We start from the raw sequence: 24,089 nt of genomic DNA, 5'->3' as shown, positions 1-24,089 counted from the left end.
CTCTGATAATATATCCACTGATGTGAGTTTAAAACTATTATGTCATCGTTGATCCTTTCCTCCGTGTCTAAGATAATGCCCTGCAGCCGCAATAGCCGAAAAAATCAAGAAGTTTATACGCAAGAGGAAGAGGAAGAGAATTTCGTAGGAGTCTCCACTAAACTTAATTTGTTTGATCATATTTACTAGTTATTATAGTGTTTAGTAAATTTTTTAGATATTATGTCTGAATTTTGCTGCGACGATGTAACGTTTCTGTCGAGTGATCTCTGTTTGGGGTGTATCCAAACTTAATGCTCAGTAAACATGTATCAAATTATGTTTACTTTTTTGTGTGGAACTAATAAACTTATCACATAATATCTTGCTTTTTTTATTTTTCAAATTAAATAAAGTTTGAGAATATAGATTATAATGAGAAATTTCAGCAACAGAGATCCCAAATCAGCAGTAGGATTTAAGATCCGAAATTTTAATTCAACAAGAGATGTATTAACAGATTTTTACACGCTGCACCTTTTTATAATACATTTTTGTCTAATAATTCATAATTATGATATCCAACATTTAAAACTGTAACTTTGAATGTTTTTGAAGAACTATTTTCTCTCTGTTTTGTAAGTGAGAATAATAAATAGGTAAGATATTACAGTACATGCAAAAAGACAAAATTTTATTGCATATGTGCAATAATACAGGCATCTAAAGCTCTTCATATGAATTTTATTGCATATGTGCAATAATACAGGCAATAATATTAAGGATTATAATGTCACCAGACACCAGCATCCCACCAAGTGTATCTCAGTTTAGGCAAGATTGAATAAAAAAAAATAGAAATCAGAGTACTAAAATAACTGGCCGTGAGATCTATCTTCAGAGTTGTCAGACTTACGTGACATATTTCTTGTTATTTTTGGTGATTGGAGGAAGATGGAGATTAGTTGTTCAACTGTTCGCAGCACAAAACTTGAATTGGGGAGATTAAGACCGAACTTGTACTCATTTTCATCAAACTGAGTTTTGTCTAGTGTTTTCCTGTAACTCTCTGCAGCAATCCTCGGGTGGCCCCTAGCTACAGACAACTGCAATTAGTTGAAAATAAAATAAAATTGTGTTAGTCTTCTGAGGATGACGCATGGTAGATGAGGTAGTGATATATGCATAATTGTCTAATTGCAACAAGCCCCTGAAATCAGAAAACTTTTACCTAGTATCGTAAACAGAACTCAACCTATGATATGCAGAATAAGAAAATGCCTAAGCAAGACAACAATTTTAGCAGAACACTTGACATGTTATAACAAACCGCCAAGGAATGAGATCAATAACTTCTTACTAGTAAATATTATGCCTCGCCTAATGCAGGTCTGGTCATGTTCAGACTTCTTACAATGTATCGCTATATTAAATGATATTAGCTTATTCGAGACTGATAAAGGGAAAGGCATGTGAATTTAGAGGCGTATAGTTAATATCTCACCATGTGATTTTTCCCGATACTAGAAAGCCAAAATTTCCAATCCTTCAATTCTGCTCCATTGATATTGACACGTATATTGGTCCACTCTCTGTGATGAAATTCCACGCCATCTAACTTGTAACCTACTCCATTTCCTATTGCCTTGACAAATGATTCCTTCACACACCAGTATCTGTGAAAGTGTAGACTGTTACAGAATATGCTTCAGCTAAAAAGTAGTTATATATGCCTCTGTGCTTGTGTACTATACACACTCATTAAAAAATGGAGAAAAAAAACACATTGTTGATAGATTGGAGTGAGCAAAAACCATAATCTGACAGAAAAAGAAGAAAATCAATATATGAAGAAAGAATAATTAAAGCAAGCAGAACTATCAAGTAAAAGTCCTCTCCAAGAGCACTATTATACCTTTACAGCACCAGTTCGACGAAATATGTTTCCCAATTGTTTGACATATAAAAAGAGGTTCGCGAATTGCTGAGGACAAGAAGAGAGGACTCAAGAGAGTGTTAATGGAAGAACGGACCTGCCTGTTCATCTTATAAGATCTTTCCTGTAAGTCAGGAATCCGTATGTAGGAGAGATGAAAAGAAATTACCACCACCTTGGGCACTAAAGAAAAGACCTACAAGTACCATGCATCAGCAGTGGCAACATTTTCTTCAATAATGTTGTCTTTCTAATTAATATTTTATTTGAGGGGCTTTCATTTGTACTGTTCTCTCCAAACTTGCTTGCACACACACAGAGATTGCATATGAATAGACACTCTTTTTGCATATGAAGCTTGCCGGTCTTCAGGAAAATGTTTTTTGTCAATATAGAACAATTGGACAAGCATGATGAGCTTTAATTTGTCTAAATGAACTCCCTTCATCTCATGTTAACACCGGTACACACCTATTATGCTTTACTTGCTAAACAGATTGTTCTGAGTAGTCACTTTGTAGATTTTGATTTCAATAATGGATTTCAGTTCAATTTCTAGGGCTGGGGCTTCACCACCCCCCCCCCCCCCCCCCCCCCCCTCCCCGGTGTGAAGAAATTTACACTACCATGTACCTATAAAATTCAAGCAAGATATCATCGTCGCTTCCAGCTTTATAAATTTTGTCCCATTCTAAACTTGAGAAGTATGTGGAAAAGTTCTGAATGAACTCGAGCACTGTTTCTTTCTCTGGAGTAGAATGAGAGACAATGTCCACACCCACCAGGCATATTGGCTCAGAAGCTATTGCCACATAGTCACCGTGATGGGACACATTAAAATTAAAGTTTGGAAATGCCAGCTTTGACTTCTTGTATTCCTACAACACACGATTACAGTACATCAAAGTTTTACTACTAATAATTACTTTAACATACTATGAGAGCGCCTAATGTGTAACGGATAAAGTTAATATAATTTCACTGAGAGCTGGTAGACTTCATGACAAAAAAATCATCTATGTGTCTTTAGCCTTAATGAGAGACTCTAAGAAGATTGAATGTTAAAGCAAGGTTCCTCTAACTTTTTTCCTTGTGCTTTTTGTTAGACACAAAGGAAAGCAAAACTGTTACTTATTCTGTAAAGCTCAATCATATATCCTTATGCATTGACGTTTTGAACTAAGGCACAAATCATGAAGCATGCCTTTTCTCTTCCTAGTTATTTACCGGTTCGAACTTGGAATAATTCCATGTAGCAACTTTTACATGGTTTTTGTATTTGAAAGGAAAAAAACAAAAAAGAACAACTGAACATAAAATTGGAGATTGAACACCAGAAAGATATGCTGGGCAACAAGAATCTCCTCCTTCTCAAAAGCTCTAAAAACAGGCCAACTCAAAAAAGACGGACTATTAAGAGATTGGCAACATGATATTGAATTTTACACCCAACAACAAACACTTGGTACTTGATACGCCAGCAGATAATCTTAATAATGTAGTTTGTTGATGTGCCATGATCACCAGGGCCTATGAATAGATAATAATATTTCTGACCAAAATATTTGACCTTGTTCTGGCCTAAATTGTAAAGGTCATATCTATCGATTCTACCATACACTAAGTTTTATACACTATACTTTACACAGAGTATACCTAACATTACTATAAGCAATAATAACTGAACCCTTGAAAGCACTGCAATAAGTCATGTAAACCCTTGGGAAATTCACAAAAAATGGCATTATGTATGAATTAGAGGTAGGTCACGTGCAATTGCATCAAAGTGATAAACCAATTAGGTACGAGTATGGCCTAATTTAAGAGGATTTCACTGTATCAAATCCCTATTAGTTTGACCGGAACTTAGTGATTGTAGACTTACACTGCATAACATTTTACCATATGCTGATCTTGATTGCTGCCAAGAACAAAACCATACTTGGCAAGCGGGAAACACGATTAACCAGGCACTTAAAACTATATGTCTAAGTATTAGGTTTTTCGATGGTCACTCGGGGAAAGGGATGTGAAAAGGCTACATGTGATGTCAAAACTGAATAATTCATATTGAGCACCAGCTGTTGTTCGCTATGGCATACTTTTCCACACTGAATTAAAGGCTTAAGGGACAGATATTCACACTGACTATAGGAAATCAGAGTAACAGAGAAGTAGTTACCAGAAAGGGTTTTCCCTCAAGGGTGCGGTTAATAAGAATCTCTGCTATAGGGATCTGTAACACTTCATGTACAAGCGTATACTGAAGCAACCGGCTCACAAGTGTCCGCTTCTGATCTTCTAGTTTCACAAACCTATACATGGCAGCATTCTGTATCAGTATTATAAACACAGTTCCATAGTGATTCTTAAAATACCTTGCTATACAATAATTATCATAGGGAAATTATCAACAACTATAATTATCGTGGAAAGACCAGCAGGGTTATACATCAACACTTTCTTTTATTACTCCCCTTTACCCTAATCTAGAAAAATAATGTGCCATCTGGTTTGGGTTTAGTGATTAGTTTTCCATGTCATATATTGGACTATTAAGTGACATGAAATTCCTAGCATGAAATTTTTTCAAAATATTAATCCGGATATTTTGATGTTTTGCATTCATTTTAGGACATATTTGACTAACCTTCAAAATACTCACTTGTTAAAAGTAATATTGTTTACTTTCAAGTGTAACTTATCAGTTTGGATATGTGGTTTGAAAAGGTATATAATTAGGAATTACATGTTGCAAAGATGATATTAATTTTCCAAACTTAAAGTCATTTCAATAAGCACCTACATCATTTTTTATAAAATAATAATTGAAATTGAACAAGTCATAATTTGTTATCTTACAAACATCTTATGTAGATATCACAATACAGTTGGGATTATAATTGAGACGAGCTAAGCTTTTCTCTGCTCAAGCTGGGCTCATTGGCAAAAAGCTGAGCTTAATTTCTGTTTGAGCTTTAAATCTCATTCAACTTTGACTTGTTTCAAAAACAAGTTCTTGGTGACCCTATCATTCACTTTGTTTACGAGCCATTCATTTATGTAATTCAGAAGCATATAATTCTCGGTGTTATAAAGTTTGCAAACTTATGATAGAGTGAGAGCTGCTTATTTACTGTGTTTACGAGCTTATATTGTTAAGAAAAGGACATAACATAAGTTAAGATGATCAATACATAAACAAATTAAGTCAAACAAAATTTGTAACATGTCTTTAAGTGTAAATACTTAAAATAAACGTGTAACGTCTGCATTCAGTATAAATATTGCCTACAAATCGCTCACGAACTTGTTCACCTGTAACAAGCTCTCTGGCAAGCTTTAATGCCAAGAGCTCATTTCTGACTCGTGTCTCAAAATTTCATCGAGCCGCTCAGAAGCAGAGCATCTCTCATTTCAGCCAAATCATACAGTTAGTTGGTTGATAATTATAAGTAATTTATCAAACAGACTCCGAATTTTCAAGAAGCTAGTAAACATGAGCACACATATATATATAGTTCTCAGTCAATTAGAATTAATATACTAGTAAGGTGTCCAAGCATCTTTGTATCAGTTCTCGGTGTTCTCGCGCTAAAACGTGTTCTAGAGAAAATAGATGTGTTAAATTGGTGGGTGTTGATGTGTGAAAAATGAAGAGGGAGGGAATACCTGGTAATAGAAGAGTGAGTATACGGGGGGAGCAGAGAAATGGCGTGGGAGAAAGCGAGGGGCGATGGATTCCAATTTGAAATATCAACTAACCATCTCTTCACGCCCTTTTCCATTTCCATTTCATGCGGGAGAAATTGCTGCTTCGGTTTAATCAATTGCTCGCTAATTGCTTGCTTAGCCGGCGAAGCTGAGTAATATAATCAAAAATCTGTTTCATCTTTGGTCACCCAAGAAAGAAAAGATGAGTCAAATGTAACGTAAACATGCTTCCCAGCGGTGTTTAAAAATTCTGAATAATTTTTCATTGGTTTTTATAACATATTTTGTTGAATTACTAGTTAATTCTTATTGATTAAAAAATTCAGATTTGTAAATAAATTTATGATATATTTGTAATAAATTCAAATTTGAGCGGTCAACTAATTAGTTTTGATTTCCAATTTTCAAATTACCACATAAAAGTTTTTTACTTTCTTTATTCCACCTTTTTTTTATAACTCGAAAGATCAACGGATTAATTTTGATTTCCGAAATTTAAAATTAGTGCATAAAAATTTCTTTATCCTCTTTTTACAACAATTTGGGAAGGAATGCTCTTGTGATGCACATTCCGATATTGTTTTTCACAAAGCCTGATCGGGTACACCTTGCCAACTTCTAACAATCTGCAACTTTTCATCTCGCCATCTTACAAATCGGGCCAAAACAAGTTTAAGCCCACTCAGACAATGGTCTGATATGGGCCCAACATGATCACTGCACAACCGATAACACTGCCAAGTAGGGATGGCAACGGGTTGGATCGGGTCGGGTTTCTTGAGATCCAGACCCGATCCATTATATTTCGAGTCGGGTCGGGTTCGGATCCGGGTCTGAAAAATGAAGATCCAGATCCGATCCGTCGGATTTTTTCGGATTTCGGTTCGGGTTCGGGTCTAATTCGGATATATAAAAAAATAAAATTAAATACAAATTAAAAATTATATATCTATAAAAATGTGATTATGGATTATTATTTTCAACTTTGGAAATATAAAAAAGAGAATTACAGGCTTCATTTATTACAATAAACACGTGAAACATGTTGACTCAATTGTATACAATCATTCAACTTATCATTATATTTTATTATTTTTATTGTATTTAGATTTTTAATGCACAATAATTGAGAAAAATAAAATATTGATGAAATAATTATAAATTCTATATTGCAAATATAAAATTAAGTAAAATGTTAATATTCATACCTAATAATTCATAATATTTCAATATATATACTTTACATTTAACATATATATATATATATATATATATATATATAAGATTTTGTATCGGGTTTTTATCGGGTTTCGGGTTCGGATCGGGTTTAAATCGGGTTTCGGGTTTCGGGTCGGGTCTCGGTTCGGAATACCTGAGATCCAGATCCAGATCCAAACTTTTTCGGGTCCAAAAATAAGATCCAAATCCAAAAAAATCGGGTTCGGATAGACCCAATCGGGTCGAAACGGGTCGGGTATCCATCGGGTCGGGTAAAAATGCCATCCCTACTGCCAAGTGCCAGGTTCCATCCAGACTCCAGTTCTATCACTTCTATTCAAAAAGTGAAGCAGGTTTTTTTGCTTCTCTAGTACTCCCTCTGTCCGAATAAATGATATATAATGGGATTAGACACAGAAACCGAAAAAAATATAAAAAATGAGTAAAATTAGATGAAAAGTGAGTATAATAGTGGAACTCATTTATTTTTAATAATAGATTTAAGATATAGTACGTGTAATAGTATTTTTATTATTATAGAATGGAGATAGTGGAAAAATACAGTGGGTGTAATAGTGTTTTATATTGTAAAAAGTTGTTATTTTGGGAATGTATAAAAATGATGAGACATCTTAAAAAAGAAACTGTATAAAATTGACTGGGACGGATGAGGAGAAACCTTACTCTCTGGTACTTTTTATTAGATAATTACTTTTTACCTACTTTATTTTTCTTATCGAGCATCAATATTAAAAACGTGTTCTTTACTTGGATAATTAGGTCTAGCTCCCCGTTTGATGCATTCCTGATCAATACATAACTATATTTAATTGTAACAGTTACAATATAGAATTCTATTCATTGATCATTATTTTATCTATAGCTGGCTATTCTCTATTGAAGAAATTAAGTATTTTGGTATCATTATTTTATACGTTAATTTCCACAATAATTTTATATTATATATTTGAACAAGTACATAAAAATAGTGGAGATGAAAAATAGAGAAAGCATAAAATAGCATAGACCGTGTAAAAAGGTAGAGAAATGAATTTTTCATTTGGAAATCCAAAAACATATAATGTCTACTTCTATTTTTTAAAAATATCCTACTAATTTCTAAATATATGATTATAGACAATCTTATCATATCGTTAAACCAAATAAAACGATAGCGATGCAACGCCAGGTAATCCGTTTTATATAAATATGAAAGCAGAATGTAGGTAGATTTATAATTAGTCAGTTGTTATCTTAACTACACATTGAAAACAAGATTTTTTTTTTTTTTTTTTTTTTTTGACAATGCAGGCTTATATGCCTTACAACTTAGTATCTGTTCTAATAATTTTCGGGGTGAGCCAGAGTCGAACCCGGGTGCCCCGGGTCAACAGAGGATAAACCCACCACTGGGCTATCCAATCGTGCCAAAAAGTTATATAATATCAATAATAGCGGCTATTACATCTCCAACGGCGTTGACTATAATTGTTGGCTAAATTTGGACCTGTAAGACATTATGTAAAATTTGCTGAACCTGTAAGACATTTTGCTTCGATAGTACTGGCTATATTGGTTGGCTATAATTTAAAAATAGTATGTTATTAATATTTTCAATTGTTATAAATAGAATATATCACTTTAATATGGTAATAAGTGATGTGTAATCTTCCTACATATTTTCTTACAGACCTGTAGCGGATCGACAAATATAGTCATCCATAGGAGGTTGGCTATAATTATAGATAACAGGTGGGGATGGTTGGAGCGCAAATTTTTGAAGCCATTGGCTATAATTTTATTTTTGGTATGACAACTAAGATTTTAGTTAAGGGGTTTTTATGGTTGGAGATACTCTTATGGGTAGGGCTGGCAATTACGGGTCGTGGGTCGGGTTCGTGTCGGGTCAACATACTCGGGCAGTACTTTCAACCCAACCCGAACCCGACCCGAAAATTTAATGGGTACAGGGGTCAAACCCGAACCCGACACGATTTAAATTCGGGTTACCCGACACGACCCGAAATAACCCGAAACTCGTCTATTATTACCACACATCTGCTCTCTCCTTGTGTATTTACCCACCTTCCTTCTTCTTTCTTCTTTATTCAGTTTTTGCAAGTTCAAGAGGCGGATCGGAATTGAAAGTATGAGCAAAAAAGGGGAGGGGTTTATTGTTGAAGTGGATCTCAAGAATCTCTGAAAAAGAAAACAACAATTCCAAGAAGATGGATTTTGATATTCAGGTTTTATAATAACAGAGCATCTAGCGGCATATTGATGGGATGAGTAATCTTTGACAAGATTTGAAGAGATGGTTTTTATTTGGAGACCGAAAGAAGAGAGGGCAAGCAAAAGTCTTGAGATTTAGGGTTAAGACTTGAAGTTGAGGCGGCAGTGGCATCCTCAGATCTGTAAAACAAAGAAAATGAAAGAGTGTTTGTAGGGTTTGGTATATTAGAGCATCTCCAATAGTCTCTTAAGTCATTCCTCAAATATAATATAAAATATTCACTCTTAACAATTTAATGTATATTCATCTCCAATAACACTCTTTACATCCACTCTTAAACAATATTTTATTATTAAATGAATAGGACTACAATACTAGAGTGGAAAGAGAAAGTGGATGCTTGTATTACTTTATAATAAAATATAACTTAAGAGTGAGTGAGAGACTCTTAAAAGAGAGGAGAGAGAATAGACTCTTAAGGTTTTGAAGAGCCTTTAAGAGTCTATTGGAGCTTCCATTTTGTTAATGCTCTCTATTTTTTCATTTAAGAGCTTGTTTAAAGAGCTTATTGGAGATGCTCTTATGTATAAACTTTTAAATAATATAATATAATAAATATATATGCGGGTTGATTTCGGGTTACCCGAACCCGACCCGAAAATGACCCGATTTTTTCGGGTCAATTTTGGATCGACCCGAAATCGACCCGAACCCGAAATATCCTGACCCGAATTCGTATTTTGCGGGTCGAATTCGTGTCGGGTTATCGGGTCGTGTCTGAAATTGCCAGCCCTACTTATGGGTTCTTTTTCAATCCAACAGCATCACATAAATTTGAATATTAATTTTAATAGCTTTCCGACAAATGCAATGAATCGAGGCAAGGTGGACATTGTACTCAAGCACAAAACACAGAGACAAAAAGTTGTAATTGTACAATCTTGCAGCACATGTACATTGTTAGTCAGCAAAGCGTGCATTAAACAGCAAAGACGAATAGAGATTACTGTACCTTTTACCAAGAAATATTTACATGCCTGTATCATCCACCCGTCTTCAGCAGTGCTCGAAATTTCGAGTTTACGAGTATTTAAATAATAATATATAATATTTGTAACAGATGATTCAATAAATAAGTTTAAAATAGAAATGAACATTTGCTCTTGCAATTATTGTGCATTCCACAAATAATGATTTTACTGTTAGGTAGATCATACAATGTGGAAGTTTCGCAGCATCTTTTAATTTCCTTTTTGTAGCAAGTCGTGAATTTAAAAGAAAACATGGGATGTTTTGAGATATAAAGTAATTGTGTCCATCCTTTAGACTATATTGTTTGTTTATTTTGGAAAAAAATGAAACGCGGATCACATTGCTTATGTCTGAAGTCATGTCATCTTCAATATGCTCAGATTGTTAAACAAAAACCCAGTATTGAAATTTTATTGTTTCATTGTCACGAAGATTAACTTTGATGTTGCGTCAATCTAAGTCCCAGATAATACAAGAATAATTCATCTTAAACACATATGCAGTCAAAAAAACTTTATTAGTACGAGGATTTTATGAAGGAGCTCTGAAAAATCCGTCCAAATTTGACACGGTTCAGAGCGTAGTGAAGTTAACGAGCGTTGCGCAATCCAATAAGTATTATCAGAATGGACTATACAATTTCGTGTTGGCAGTGATTTATACTAAAAATCCATAGTTATCAAAGTTTCAATGATGTATAAGCTACATTTAGCACAATATAATAGTGATTCCGGAAATGATATACTTTTAGTTTGTCTTGCGTCTACATTATAATTCTAAAGTTGCAAGTTTTGAAAGATTCCATTCGAGAGCAGCTTATAGTTCACTAGTGATCTAACCCCACAGATCAACTTGTGTTTTCTTTTGATTCGTTAAATAGCAAAGAATGAAAAAATAATTCGTCAAATAAAGTGGAATATATCCTCACAGCTCTCAGCCATACGCATACCACCAATACAAACATGTCTACGTACGCCAAATAGACCACAACATAACCATATAAATACACTCCAATTTGCTCTATCTTACTTGCAATACTATCTCCACTAGTGTGGTTCTTTTTCTCATTCTCAACACAACATGGCCTTGGCCTCTCTGGCTGCTAGATCGTGTGTTCTTGTCATTGTTTTCGGTTTGTGTTTTTTGTCGATATCGATCGAGGCTAAGAGGTCTAGTACCAAAGTTGTTAATTTCAAATGGGAAGTGGAGTACATGCATTGGTCACCGGATTGTAATGAAGGCGTTGTGATGGGGATCAATGGCCAGTTTCCGGGCCCGACGATCCGTGCTCGTGCCGGGGACACTGTCGTCGTCGAATTGACGAACAAGCTTCCCACGGAAGGAGTCGTGATCCATTGGCATGGAATCAGACAGGTTTATTTCACTTTTAGTTGTTACGTTTCCGAAAATTTCCAATAACAACACTTTTTATACCAGCATCTCTCTCGAAACATTTAGGTGACACAAGTATCGTCGTTTGATACGTTACAAATATATTTATTTACTTACTTTCGAACTAATTCAGATGGGAACACCGTGGGCAGACGGAACTGCAGCCATTTCACAGTGTGCTATAAACCCTGGAGAGACCTTCATTTATAAGTTCATAGTTGACAAGGTAAAGAATTATTTTTAATATTTTATTTTATTATTGACATCATAATTTGAGAACGTGCATGTAACTTTAGAAAGCACTAGGATCACTACAATCACTAGTGGAATTTGTATATACCCCAACATGAGTACATGACCTACTGCTTTTCCCAGCTAATTTTAATTCAAAATATTGAATCATGATGTTTTTCGGAACATACGCGTTCTATGAAGACATGTGTTACAAGCGAGAATAATTGTTCTGCACTTTAAAAATAACGGTGTGACAATGCGCACTTGTAGGCTGGTACGTATTTCTATCATGGACACTACGGGATGCAGAGATCTGCAGGTTTGTACGGATCACTCATAGTGGATGTAGCAGAATACAAGAAGGAGCCTTTCCATTATGATGGAGAATTCAATTTACTGCTCAGCGATTGGTGGCACAAAAATGCACATGAACAAGAGCTTGATCTCTCATCCAAACCGTTTCGTTGGATAGGCGAACCCCAGGTAATTTATCGAATTCACGGTTACTACTAATACCTCGGTTATTTGATAAATCTTAAAAATTTCATCGATTAATCGCGACCGAAATATGAATCTCTTTAACAAGAATGGTAGAGGACTACAAAAATTTCTAACTACCCCTCTTGTACAAATATGATAAATGACTACTTTTGCAGGCCGAATTTATGAAATGACACTAATCGGCATTCGGCAATTGCACAAATAAATCAACAAGAAATAGTTCAACAGAAAGTAGTTCGTCTATATAATACTGTTACTTTAAAAGGCACTATACAGACTAGCTAATCAGCCAAATGATTCAAGACAAAAAATGTTGATACAAAAGATAAAACTTACACCAAAACAACTGGTAGTACTTGTTAAGGCATTATTAACAAGACCAAGTCATGTGCCTAAATATATTTACCCATTAAATAGGATATGCTTTACTTTCCCCCAGATCATAGCATCTTTAGCAAACCAACCGAAAAAGAAAAGTATCAAATTCCTAAATATGTTGATGTTGTGTTTCGATACAGCTAATAATAATAATCAAGATTTAGTAAATTCGGGCCGAAACGGTTAAGGTGCCTTGCAAGTTGCAACTCTCGATCGGAAAATACCTAATAATCTCTTTTGTAGCGAATAAATGTTTTGTCTAGCCTGATTTTTAGAACACTGACGAGTAATCCGCTTGTTTAACAAAAGATCTTTAATACACATAAATTTTTGCTGATTTTATTTGTGAAATTATGTAGAGCTTGCTGTTGAACGGGAGGGGACAATACAATTGTTCTTTAGCTGCGCAATTTAGCAATCCTCCGTTAAGTCAGTGCAAGTTTACGGGGACGGAACAATGTGCACCTCAGACCATGACTGTGCAGCCAAACAAAATTTACAGGCTCCGCATTGCAAGCACCACTGCCTTGGCTTCCCTCAACTTAGCCATTGGGGTAAGCATGCTAGTCTTAACCCACCTCAAATTATTAAATTGTTTCATTTTCAAATCCCCGCTTTAAGTATTTTACCTAACATCTCGAGACTTCTTAACCCACCTCAAATTATTAAATTGTTTCATTTTCAAATCCCCGCTTTAAGTATTTTACCTAACATCTCGAGACTTTAGAAGATCTGTAGTGTGTAAAAAATCTAGAAGATCTGTAGTGTGTAAAAAATCTCACCTTGGAACCATGCTAACATAGTTTTGTTAATGTTCGTAATGAAACATGATGATCATTAAAAATGGCTTTTTATAACAAAAATCACTTAAAGTTCACTCATTAAAGTAAACTCGTATGCATTTTTTTTTACTCCTTTCTAGAAAAGAAAAAATGAAAAGATATATGTCGTCAACATAGTACCACACACATTCTTTTCGTGCTTTGAATTATGATGAAGAATATATGTTGCTTCATGGAGGGTAGGGTAGGGACAAGGGAACAAAAAGAAAAGGAATAGTAGACCATGAGTGAACAATGAACATGCTTGATGATACCCCCACTCAATTACTAGTAATGATTCTACAAGAGAGATCACGCATGTCACTTCTTTTGTTTCTTTTTAAAGTGTGGCATGAATGTAACATGGATGGAATGGTATAGTATAGGAAGATAACTGAATGAAAAAATATATAAATTTTTTGAAAAATAAGAAATTATGAAATAATAATCAATAAATTTGAGTGAATACAAATAATTTATGATGAAAATTGTAGGAAACAAAATTTTTATGATCAAGATTGCAAGAAAACATTAATAAAAAGTGAAATGAGTCTTCCCTCTGAATTATGTAGGTTAGATCTCTAGTTCATTCTTCGTCGTTCTATTTCATCACAAAAGTTCTTAACAAATTATCTGTTTGTGAACTGAGGTTCTTAACAAAGTATCTGTATTGTGCTTTATCTAAAGTAGTTTAGTAAACTACTCTGGGGTTCTTCATCATTTTAGTTTAAATATTAACTAATTTAGTTATTTACCAAGATCGGTTGTTTGTGCTAACGTAATAACTATTTATGTTCGAAAATTATATTTGCATGAAAATTATATTTGAATTTATTTCTAAACTTCATTTTTCATGATGTTTTCACAGGGTCACAAAATGGTGGTAGTAGAGGCTGATGGAAACTACGTTGAGCCATTTTCAGTATACGACATGGACATATATTCAGGAGAAAGTTACTCAATCTTGTTCAAAGCAGATCAAAACCCATCACAGAACTACTGGATTTCAGTTGGAGTAAGAGGCCGAAAGCCCAACACACCACAAGCCCTAACCATTCTAAACTATAGCCCAACATTGTCCACCAAGCTTCCCACTTCTAGGCCTCCAACGACGCCGCTTTGGAATGATTATTACCATAGCAAGTCATTCACTAACCGAATCAAAGCCTTACGTGGATCACCAAAGCCACCCACAACTTACAATCGTCGCATCATGCTACTCAATACTCAAAACAGAATCGATGGCTTTACAAAATGGGCGATCAATAATATTTCATTAAGTCTACCGGTAACACCTTATTTAGGTTCTATCAAGTACAATCTCAAAAATGCATTCGCGAACTCTCAGCCTCCTGACTCTTTCTCGCCATCTTACGATGTTATGAGACCGCCGGTTAATCCAAACACAACACATGGAGACGGGATCTACATGCTCAAATTTAACTCAACTATCGACGTGATACTACAAAATGCAAACGCGTTAGCTGATAATGTGAGCGAAATCCATCCTTGGCACTTGCACGGACACGATTTTTGGGTGTTGGGATACGGAGAGGAAAAGTTTACGGACAAAGACGTGGTGAAATTTAATTTGAAGAATCCGCCTTTGAGGAACTCGGTGGTTATATTTCCGTATGGATGGACTGCATTGAGATTTGTGGCTGATAATCCAGGTGCATGGGCGTTTCATTGTCACATAGAACCACATTTGCATATGGGAATGGGAGTAGTGTTTGCAGAAGGCATCTATCGACTTAAGAACATACCAAAGGAAGCACTGACTTGCGGCTTAACAGGAAAAATGTTCATGGACAGGAAACACTAGTTCGGAGATTTCACCTCGTAAATTAATTTTCGTTGTGCTTCTTTACGAGTGAAGAATCCGGATTGTTGTCCTCCAAAGATCCATCGTATCATTTTGTATCTCCCGCATTTTAGTTCAGTGCGGAATAGTTTGTTCTGGCGTTGTTTATCAGTTACGGATACAAATTACAAATTACTATTCCAACTATGAAGAATTCCGACAAGTACAAATTCAATCATCTGTATGAACAACAATTTACGTGAAGAAAGTTGTCCAAGGGCCCGGAAATCATCTCGAAAAACATCTTTGGTTGAACCTAAAATCTATGATAAACACTAGTTTTCTAACATCTAAAAGTTTCCGGGGGGGAAAAAGAGAATTTTTAATAAACGAAAAGTATTAATTTTCAATTATCTAAAATTTTCTTTAAAAAATATACATTTCCAATGAACAAAAATAAGATGGGAATATTACTTTCACATAATTCCGTTAAAAAGAGTAGGAATTTCGACCAACAGGCAAGTTTTTTCAACTTTCTGGCTAAAAATGAAGTTTTCTGACCGAGAAAAAGTATGAAAACTTTATTTCTAGCCAGAAAGTTGAAAGTAGAGAGTGAAGATTCACATTGCCTAAGCAGGTATTTGCACTCCAAGATGAAACTTAACCTATCGACACATCCAAAAAATTGGAACCTCTATCCTTCCTAATCAAAAGTAATACTCACAGCATTGCAACGATATAGCCAGGTAAAATAGCAGATAGCAAATCAAAACCCAGCAATTTCAACTAGAAGTACCATGCACATTAACAAAAAACACTGCGAGATCAGAAACTCTTAGCATCTCATCCAAATTCCATACTGGCAAAATAGAAGCAGCATAAACTAAAGCCATACAGGCTTGCTGTCCAAAAGCATTCTAACAACTTGCTCAAACTGACTAGAAGTTTAGACTGGAGACCATATATACATAAAAAGACCATCTAAAGTTCAAACATTCAGCAGTCTTTAGACGAAGAACATAGAGTTGCACACTTTCTCCTGCAAACGTGGCAACTGAGCCACAGGAGCGGGTCCAGCAGCAGTCACTCCACCATGGCTTGAAGACGTTTCAGACATATCATCGAACTTCATGAACTGGCCCATCTGAGTAGCTGCCAAGTGAGCATAACATATTGGAGCAACTGCAACAAGGAGAGAACAGAAATCAAATCCCAGAATGAAAAATACCAATGGATAGGTGGAAATATATACAAGTCAAGAAAAGATTTGCACAGGTTGAAAAGTTACATACCCACAGAAATAGCAGTTGTGCTTCTCTGGTACCTGAAATTACATCATCACGCAAACTTAAATGTTACAAATCTATCACAGAAGATAACAGAGCCAAAAAACCAGAGAGAGAAATACTTACACATAAGAAAGAGAATGAACAAATTCCTGGAGATCATCAGGGGAAAAACCAATTTCGTCCAACAGAACATGATAGTGGGTCGGCCTTGTGGTGCCCTATCGTAGATAGAAGTTCAATTTAGCAGGCAAACACATATAGAATCCACAATGTCAATCAAGCAACATAATTTTAAAAGTTCAATTTAGCAGACAAACATATAGAATTCACAATGTCAATCAAGCAAACATAATCTCATAAAATTAAGAGAATCTGGTGGGAGTTGAAAAATGACTATATAAATTCAAAACTAGCAGGTTAAAGTACTCACAATCATTCCAGCCTGAGCACAGAGGTAGAAATCATTGTTTCTCGGATGACAGATCCTGTTGTCAATCACAGTACCTGAGAGAAAAAAAGCATATCATATAAGCTAACTATTGGCATATAAGCCTCTGAAGTTATCAATATTTTAAAGCATTTCTACCAGGTGGAACATTATCCGGAGATGCCGGCTGGAAGAACTTGGTATGATGATTCTTCTGTGCAATGATAACAGTAAACTTCGGGCACCATTTCTCATCCAAGAACTTGCAGGCCTGTAAATATTATAGAAATAAGTCTATACAATTATGGAACACAAATGAAACAATTTCATACATGCACCACACATACCTCGATGATTTGGTTCAGTTCCACATTCAGAACCTGATTAAACTGAGACTCACTGACACCATCCCTGATGTTTTTAGGGAGAAACAAAACATTACTACTGTAGTACTGTACATATAAATATACATTGTATACTAGTATAATTGTGCACACTTAAAGAAGTATTGAAATACGTAAAAAGCATACAACTTAGTTTCTTACTGCTGAGCAAATAGAAGTACATTACACTCCAGAAAAATTCGACAACTGAGCAAATAAAAGGACATTGCACTCCAGAAAAATTCGACAAGTGAGTTGTCTGAATACCAAGTGCATATAGAAATTCGACAACTCATGATTCAGTTATTCAAACAAAAAAGATATTGAACAGAAAATACCTAAATATGATTATTTGATCAGGTTTCCTCTTTCCAGAACTTGTGTAAAAATCCAGCAAAAGTTCCCTGCAAAAACAGAGAAGCCTTGATCATTCACAGCTAAAACTGCAGTTCCACAGGCTTGCCAATCAAATAAAGATTCATGATGCTCAATCAATAGAACAACTAGTGAACTACTAAAATGAACATATACCTCATTATCCCATCATCTTTGTCATCAGCAACCTTTTTAAACAAAGAATCGATCATTTCAACCTTTGGGGACTGTGTTCGAACTGATGCCCTATACTTTGAGATCAATGGCCAATGCCTTGAACTAACAACCTGTGTCAAATTCAGAAACAATATAACCTTCCTACAAATGTTACCTCCAAATGTAAAATTTTAGTTAAGAAGAGACTTTACCGCAGCAATCGATGGAACATCAGATTGCCCAGGAGATCCATGGGAGACATCCATCCCTAGAATAATTGTAGGAACTTTCGATACTAACGGAATACTAGGGGAATTTTCAATGCACAACTTCGAATTTAGACCGCCAAGCTGCCAGGACAATGAAAAGAACTAGTTAAAAACCTAAACTTCAGACCCCCAATAAAATATCACATTATCACAATGACCAGTGTTTGGATTATATCAAAATAACCTTGGCATTTATCTTAAGAAGCACATTTGTCAAATACTGGTCATTGACTCTTGTTGGAGCAATGCACTGTGTAACAATTCCATACTCAGCCAGATTCTTCCTTTTCCAGGGACCTAACAGAGAAGAGTTGCATCAGCTAACACTGAATTATCAATGATAAATGTGAAATTATAAGAGCCCGGAAATTTATTTAACTGGGAACAAACCATAAAGAAGGGAATTTTTCCTCTCTGGAAGTAAACAGAGAAGAAACTGTGGAGCACCCGGTAGCTTTGACATCATAGACTCAAACATTTTCTCAACCCTAACAAGAGGAGGGGCACGCCTATGCTGGGGATTCTCCTCAAACACATCAAAAGGGCGAGCGATATTCTATTAAAAAGAACATATAGGAGAAAACACTAAACATTAGCATTCCAAACTTGAACATAGCACATTATTAATTAACGAAGCATACATACAATTCCTTTCAACCCTCCACATTTGATAAGATCAGTAATAAGGCCTTGAATGTTGCAGCGAGCAGAGAAGTTAACAACAGCCCAGCGATCTATTGTAGTGGGCTCCACCAATTTCTATTCAATCACATACAAAATCTTTTAGAGAAAGATGGAGATTATTAAAATCTTTAAGTAGTATGTAATATTCATAATACACACCTTATTGTTAAAGTTCCAGCGCCCATTACGAGGAAAGAAGTCCTCTCCATTACCCACCCTCAACTACATATAAAATAATGTAAAAGATAAAGACTTCCGTATAAAAATTAAAGTCTAAAAACAATTAGTAACATTGAAACTTAAGAATGTGAGCTTATGGATACTTCGAAAATGTATACATAAGCCCCACATTCTCTACATCAAGTACCACCAACTCACTAATAAAGTATCTTCTGTCACAAAACTAAGCTGAGAGGTATCAGTAGAGTAAATGATATAGGGAGAGCACTGGAAAAGTGGGTACCCTTGGTGCTGCAAGAATGCGCCCTTCAACTTGAGTAAAGTTATTGCTAACTGAAACCCCACAAGCACGCAGCAAAGGCTCATCAGCATAGTTGTTGATTCTCAAAGCCTGCAAACACCATGATATAAGTAAATAAAACAATTCCACCACAATCGTCTGATTCAAAAGGTTCTTTATTACATTGGTAAGTGTCTTCATCCTATCTTGAGGTTTTTGCCTTGATTTTTCCACCAACTGGGCTCTCTGGAGAGTGGTCAAAGCTTTTGTATACCGTTGCAAGGAAACCAGGGAACAAAGCTGCAGAAAGTTGAACAAAAGTCCACACGTCAGAGAGTAATTCTTATTGTATAAAGAACCTGAGAACAAACTAAAATGAAGGAGAAAGAAATTCACCTCCAGGGGGATATATGTTGGTCGCTTCGGTTTTCCTACGTTAATGCATGGAAGATCACCAGAATATTTCAGGGAGATTTTCCTAACATTCACAAAATAATCATAGACAGATAATTCAGTCGTCAGCGGCTCCCCGTTCTCATCTGTCTCACCTCTTTGCTTCATCGAAAACCTACAGAACCAAAATAAACACAAAACATTCAGTTAGACAAGTAAAATTAAAAAGTTGAAAATGGAATGACAAAAAGGTGAGACTGGTCACTGGTGAACAGTTGTTTCTAAGAGGATCCAGGAACATATCCATCAGGTTGTTACAATAAAAGGAGTATTAGAAAGCACTGGAAGTATACATAAGTTCTTTGCAGCTCTTATCGCTAAGTCCAGTAATCTTGAACTCAGTGTTAGTTGGAATTGTCTTGACCCTCAAATTTTTCAGAACTCGCTTGGCCTGCACAGAGGGTAATATTAGAACTTCGAAACAAATAGCTGAAGAGAGAGAAGACGGTAAACCTCAGATTACCTTTGCCCAGTCAAGAGTGAATGGGTCCTTGGCATTCTGGTTCGCTATCAAGAAATCAACAACTGGTCCAGGCTGAATAATCATCGTGGTAGATACATCTGAGTGTCATAAATAAAACTAAATAAATAAGTCATCTGTGGTGACATCATGCCAGTATTGATAAGGTAAATAATATAAACCATGTATTCATTTATAATCTAATATACTAACAGAAGCACCTATATTCAAAGACAAGCCACCCTGTGTGGTACGGAAACTCGAATGAAATCCACGACAACCAAGAACACCACCACCAACATCAGTAAAATTATTCACATCATTGTGAAAGAATGATTGTCGCACCAGGAGGCAGCCCCTGCAGTTCACCTTGTTACCAATCAATTATGCAGGACAAACCTAAACATGATCAGGAACAATAACATACTGTTTAGCTGCATGCTGTCGGAGGATGATGTCCAGAACCCTTAGGGCTTCTTGAGAGTTCTCAGATTCCTGACCACGTAAAGCTTGTGCAATGGCCTGCATTGGGATCTTTGCAGCGTAAGAGATCTCCACCTTGTAAGTCTTCGATTGGTATGGGCGCCTCATTCTCTTGCGATCGCTCTCATGGGGGCTTCCATCAGCAGCAGGACTGCTATTCCCTTTGACCCTGAAGATAACAACAATCATCATCATCATGCTATAAGGACATGGCACATTAGATGAGATATTCTCAAGCACAACAGTAAACAATTGTAAAATCAAAATTAGAAGGATTTTACTTATTAGAGGACATGTCCTCAAGCACAACAGTGAACTCAAGCTTGTTCCTTGGGAGAGATCCAACGGTGAACAGGCTCTTTTCCCCATCATAAGCGAAGTCCTTCCCTTCCAACTCCGCCTTGTAAGTGTCATGCACACGATCAAGCACTTTCCTACCGATACCTTTCCCATCTACTGGGCGTCCATCTTCATAAAACAGGGCAACCTAATGAAGTTGTCAGGATTAGATATGCATACCAGCCCAACATAATTCACAAAAGCACAAGGATAAGACAGTTAAAGTACAACACAATTTTTATTTTTATTTTTTTTGCTGAATGAAAGTACAACACAATTGGAAAAACACAAAGCAGGTACACCATGATATATAGTCAGCTGACAATTTAAAACAATGGTAGAAGAAACTCACACTGTAGTGGAAAAAGTGTCCATCAACATTTGTGACATTCACTTTGAAGTGATTAGTTAGGAGCTGAACTTTGTTCCCTTTTGATGCAAGGCCACGCCTCGCAATAGGCACTCGTGGAGGCTTCTTCACCACAGGCGGCTCAGGATCTTCTACTACACGAATGGGAACAACATCTTCAGGTATGGGAGGAGGCGGTGGCAAAGCCTCCTCTACTGCACCATTACCATTCCCGTTAACACCGTTAGTCCCGTTAACACCATTCCCATTAACACCATTACCATTAGCTCCATTAACTTCTGCATCAGATGCTTCCATTATCACACTTCCTACATCCAAAATATAGAAAATATTTCCATGAATAGCAGGTACAATTGAAAGCATCAAAGTTCAAAAGAGTATTAGAACATAACATAAACAAGCATAACAGATCATTTTTATAGACTCTAAGAACTACACATCATCACATATATTTCTTTCTCAAGCATGAAAAACAAAAGCAGTGAGACCTTCAAACAAGGTACAAAAACACAAAAAACAATATATATGTCTGATAACAAAAACTAAAAAACTATGGCATACTATATCCACTGACAACAGCGCATGTACAAGTTTCAAAAACTGTTCAAGAGAAGAAGTGCTAGTGTTATTCCCTGAATCATTCATACACATACATGTATATAATCAAATAAACAACCACATGCATGCTACAAATCAACACCTAAAAGTATATTATCCATCATATGTACAAAATCACACGTGTTACTATTACAATAAACATCAGACCTCAGATAACACTAACACACACAAATTCTATGATAAACACAATTAGAACAAAAAAATCTTGAACAGAATTTTCAAACACGTGTTACTATAAACAGCAGACTTTCAAATAACACACGCACAAATTCTATAATAAACACAATTACAACACAAATCTCGAACAGAATTTTCAAACACGTGTTACTATAAACAGCAGACCTCAAAATAACACACGCACACACAAATTCTATAATAAACACAGTAAAACACAATAAATCTCGAACAAAATTTTCAAACCCTAACATATACTGTAATAAACAAAATTAGAACCAAAAAATTTCGAACAAATTTTTCAAACACATGTTACTATTACAATAAACATCAGACCTCAAATAACACAAACACACACACAGAAATTCCATAATAAACACAATTAAGACACAAAAACCTCGAACAAAATTTTCAAACCCTAACCTCTACACACACAAAACATGTATACACACAGATCTACACTATCAAAATGCTCACGTGTACAAAGCAAGCCTATAAATACAACTTCATCCACAAAGCCCTAAAATGTCCACCAAAATCAACACAATAACTCCGACAAAAACAAATAAATTAAATTAAACAACAAATTCAAGCTCTAAAATCATGTAAACACAAAAAACACACAAAAATCACTAAAAAACACAAACAAAACCTCAAAAAACACACAAATCACCGAATTAAACGAAGCAAACAGAGCTAATCAAGGACGTAAACGAGAGGGATAGAGAGATTTGAGAGCGGAGAGGCGTAAATTGTTACCTCCGAAAAAATCGAAAAACCCTAATTGAGAGTCGGCTACTCAAACACAAACTGAGCTTGTAGAGAGAGAAAGTGAAAATAGGATGAGTCGTTTGAGAGTGGAGTGGTGTATATATAGAGAGTGAGTCTGTGTGTATATGTGGATGTTGATATGTATCACGGCTCACGCTCTACGAAATGTTCGTGAAGCGACACGTATGCTTTACTTTAACATATTTTTATGACACGTATTTAAACAGTTTATGTTCCACAATTTAGATTGTTACATTACATATGACTGTATCATGCTAGAAAATATGTTCAATTAATCTTGCACGAGTAGAGAGTAAACAAATGATTTGTAATTCGTCGGGGAAAAATAAAAATTTGGCAATTTGCATCATCTATCATAGTTAATATTAAGGGGCAGTTAAAATTTTACGATAAAAATTTTTCAAATTTTGTTTTGCGAGCGTGACATTAACGCTATTATTATGCGCGTGATTGATTGTTGTTAAAAATAGACATGGACGTCCTATGATCCGTATATTATACGCGTGAATCAATTATTCTTAAAAATAATATATTTCATTGTTTTTAAACAACGATCACATCTTTTATATGCGTGATTAAAGTATTCTTAAAAAATATCCTATTTTACTTAGTAAAATATATACGAGTGACATATATCTAGATATTATTCATGTATGAAGATCGTAATTATGATTCATGTATGGAGATCGTAATTATGGTAACTTGTTCTTTAAAAATATATATAAACGGGTTAAATATCAAAGTGGTCACTGAAGTGGAGGTCATATATCACTTTGATCACTAATCTTATCGGGGTCTCATTTCAATCATTAAAGTCACAATAAATATCAATCAAGTACCTCAAAATTTCCGTTCAAGGAATAAAAATATTATTTAGAGAGTTTGACACATTATATTTAAATACTACCACAACCAATTAAAAGGTTATAACTTCTAGCATTTATGACAATATATTCAGATTTTATCAATTTTATTTAGTATTTATTTTTAATTTAAACAAAAAACTGTATTAATATAATAAAAAATAAATAGTAAATAAAATTTAAAAAATCTAAATATAATATCATAAATAGTAGAAATCATAACCTTTCACTTGGTTGTGGTAGTATTCAAAA

The 24,089-nt window shown here is 35.2% G+C and overlaps 3 protein-coding genes across 5 annotated transcripts; 1 reads left to right on the top strand and 2 right to left on the bottom strand.

Annotated features, from left to right (window-relative positions):
• Window positions 1-656: 656 nt before the first annotated feature.
• LOC108219815 (uncharacterized) lies at window positions 657-9,330 on the bottom strand. 3 transcript variants are annotated; one of them, XM_017393343.2, is made up of 6 exons: window positions 8,933-9,330; window positions 5,588-5,807; window positions 4,098-4,230; window positions 2,549-2,793; window positions 1,484-1,670; window positions 657-1,085 (listed from the first exon to the last, which is right to left on the bottom strand). In XM_017393343.2, the coding sequence occupies exons 2-6, from the start codon at window positions 5,707-5,709 to the stop codon at window positions 849-851; spliced, it is 924 nt and encodes a 307-aa protein (XP_017248832.1). In that variant the 5' UTR covers window positions 5,710-5,807; window positions 8,933-9,330; the 3' UTR covers window positions 657-848. The 3 variants fall into 3 exon arrangements, with proteins under 3 accessions (XP_017248832.1, XP_063950605.1, XP_017248833.1); XM_064094535.1 differs by lacking the exon at window positions 8,933-9,330 and having other exon boundaries at window positions 4,098-4,247; window positions 5,588-6,791; XM_017393344.2 differs by lacking the exon at window positions 8,933-9,330 and having other exon boundaries at window positions 1,484-1,655; window positions 5,588-6,780.
• Window positions 9,331-11,086: 1,756 nt separating this feature from the next.
• Window positions 11,087-15,456, top strand: LOC108224123 (L-ascorbate oxidase). Its single transcript, XM_017398688.2, has 5 exons — window positions 11,087-11,486; window positions 11,638-11,730; window positions 12,009-12,221; window positions 12,977-13,171; window positions 14,307-15,456. Exons 1-5 carry the CDS (start codon window positions 11,193-11,195, stop codon window positions 15,261-15,263), a joined length of 1,752 nt encoding a protein of 583 aa, XP_017254177.1. The 5' UTR covers window positions 11,087-11,192; the 3' UTR covers window positions 15,264-15,456.
• A 566-nt stretch (window positions 15,457-16,022) lies between these two features.
• Window positions 16,023-23,113, bottom strand: LOC108223044 (protein argonaute 4). Its single transcript, XM_017397093.2, has 23 exons — window positions 22,942-23,113; window positions 21,373-21,698; window positions 20,963-21,168; window positions 20,626-20,850; window positions 20,420-20,556; window positions 20,202-20,299; window positions 20,032-20,129; window positions 19,682-19,853; window positions 19,469-19,585; window positions 19,289-19,396; window positions 18,985-19,047; window positions 18,787-18,900; window positions 18,532-18,697; window positions 18,326-18,438; window positions 18,085-18,222; window positions 17,873-18,003; window positions 17,680-17,745; window positions 17,306-17,369; window positions 17,118-17,229; window positions 16,962-17,035; window positions 16,655-16,749; window positions 16,535-16,566; window positions 16,023-16,424 (listed from the first exon to the last, which is right to left on the bottom strand). Exons 2-23 carry the CDS (start codon window positions 21,685-21,687, stop codon window positions 16,249-16,251), a joined length of 2,820 nt encoding a protein of 939 aa, XP_017252582.1. The 5' UTR covers window positions 21,688-21,698; window positions 22,942-23,113; the 3' UTR covers window positions 16,023-16,248.
• Window positions 23,114-24,089: the final 976 nt, after the last annotated feature.

Source organism: Daucus carota, chromosome 5, assembly GCF_001625215.2.
Source record: "Daucus carota subsp. sativus chromosome 5, DH1 v3.0, whole genome shotgun sequence".
NCBI lineage: Eukaryota > Viridiplantae > Streptophyta > Magnoliopsida > Apiales > Apiaceae > Daucus > Daucus carota.
The sequence above is the reverse complement of the archived record's forward strand: the minus strand, read 5'-3'. Positions and strand labels throughout refer to the sequence as shown.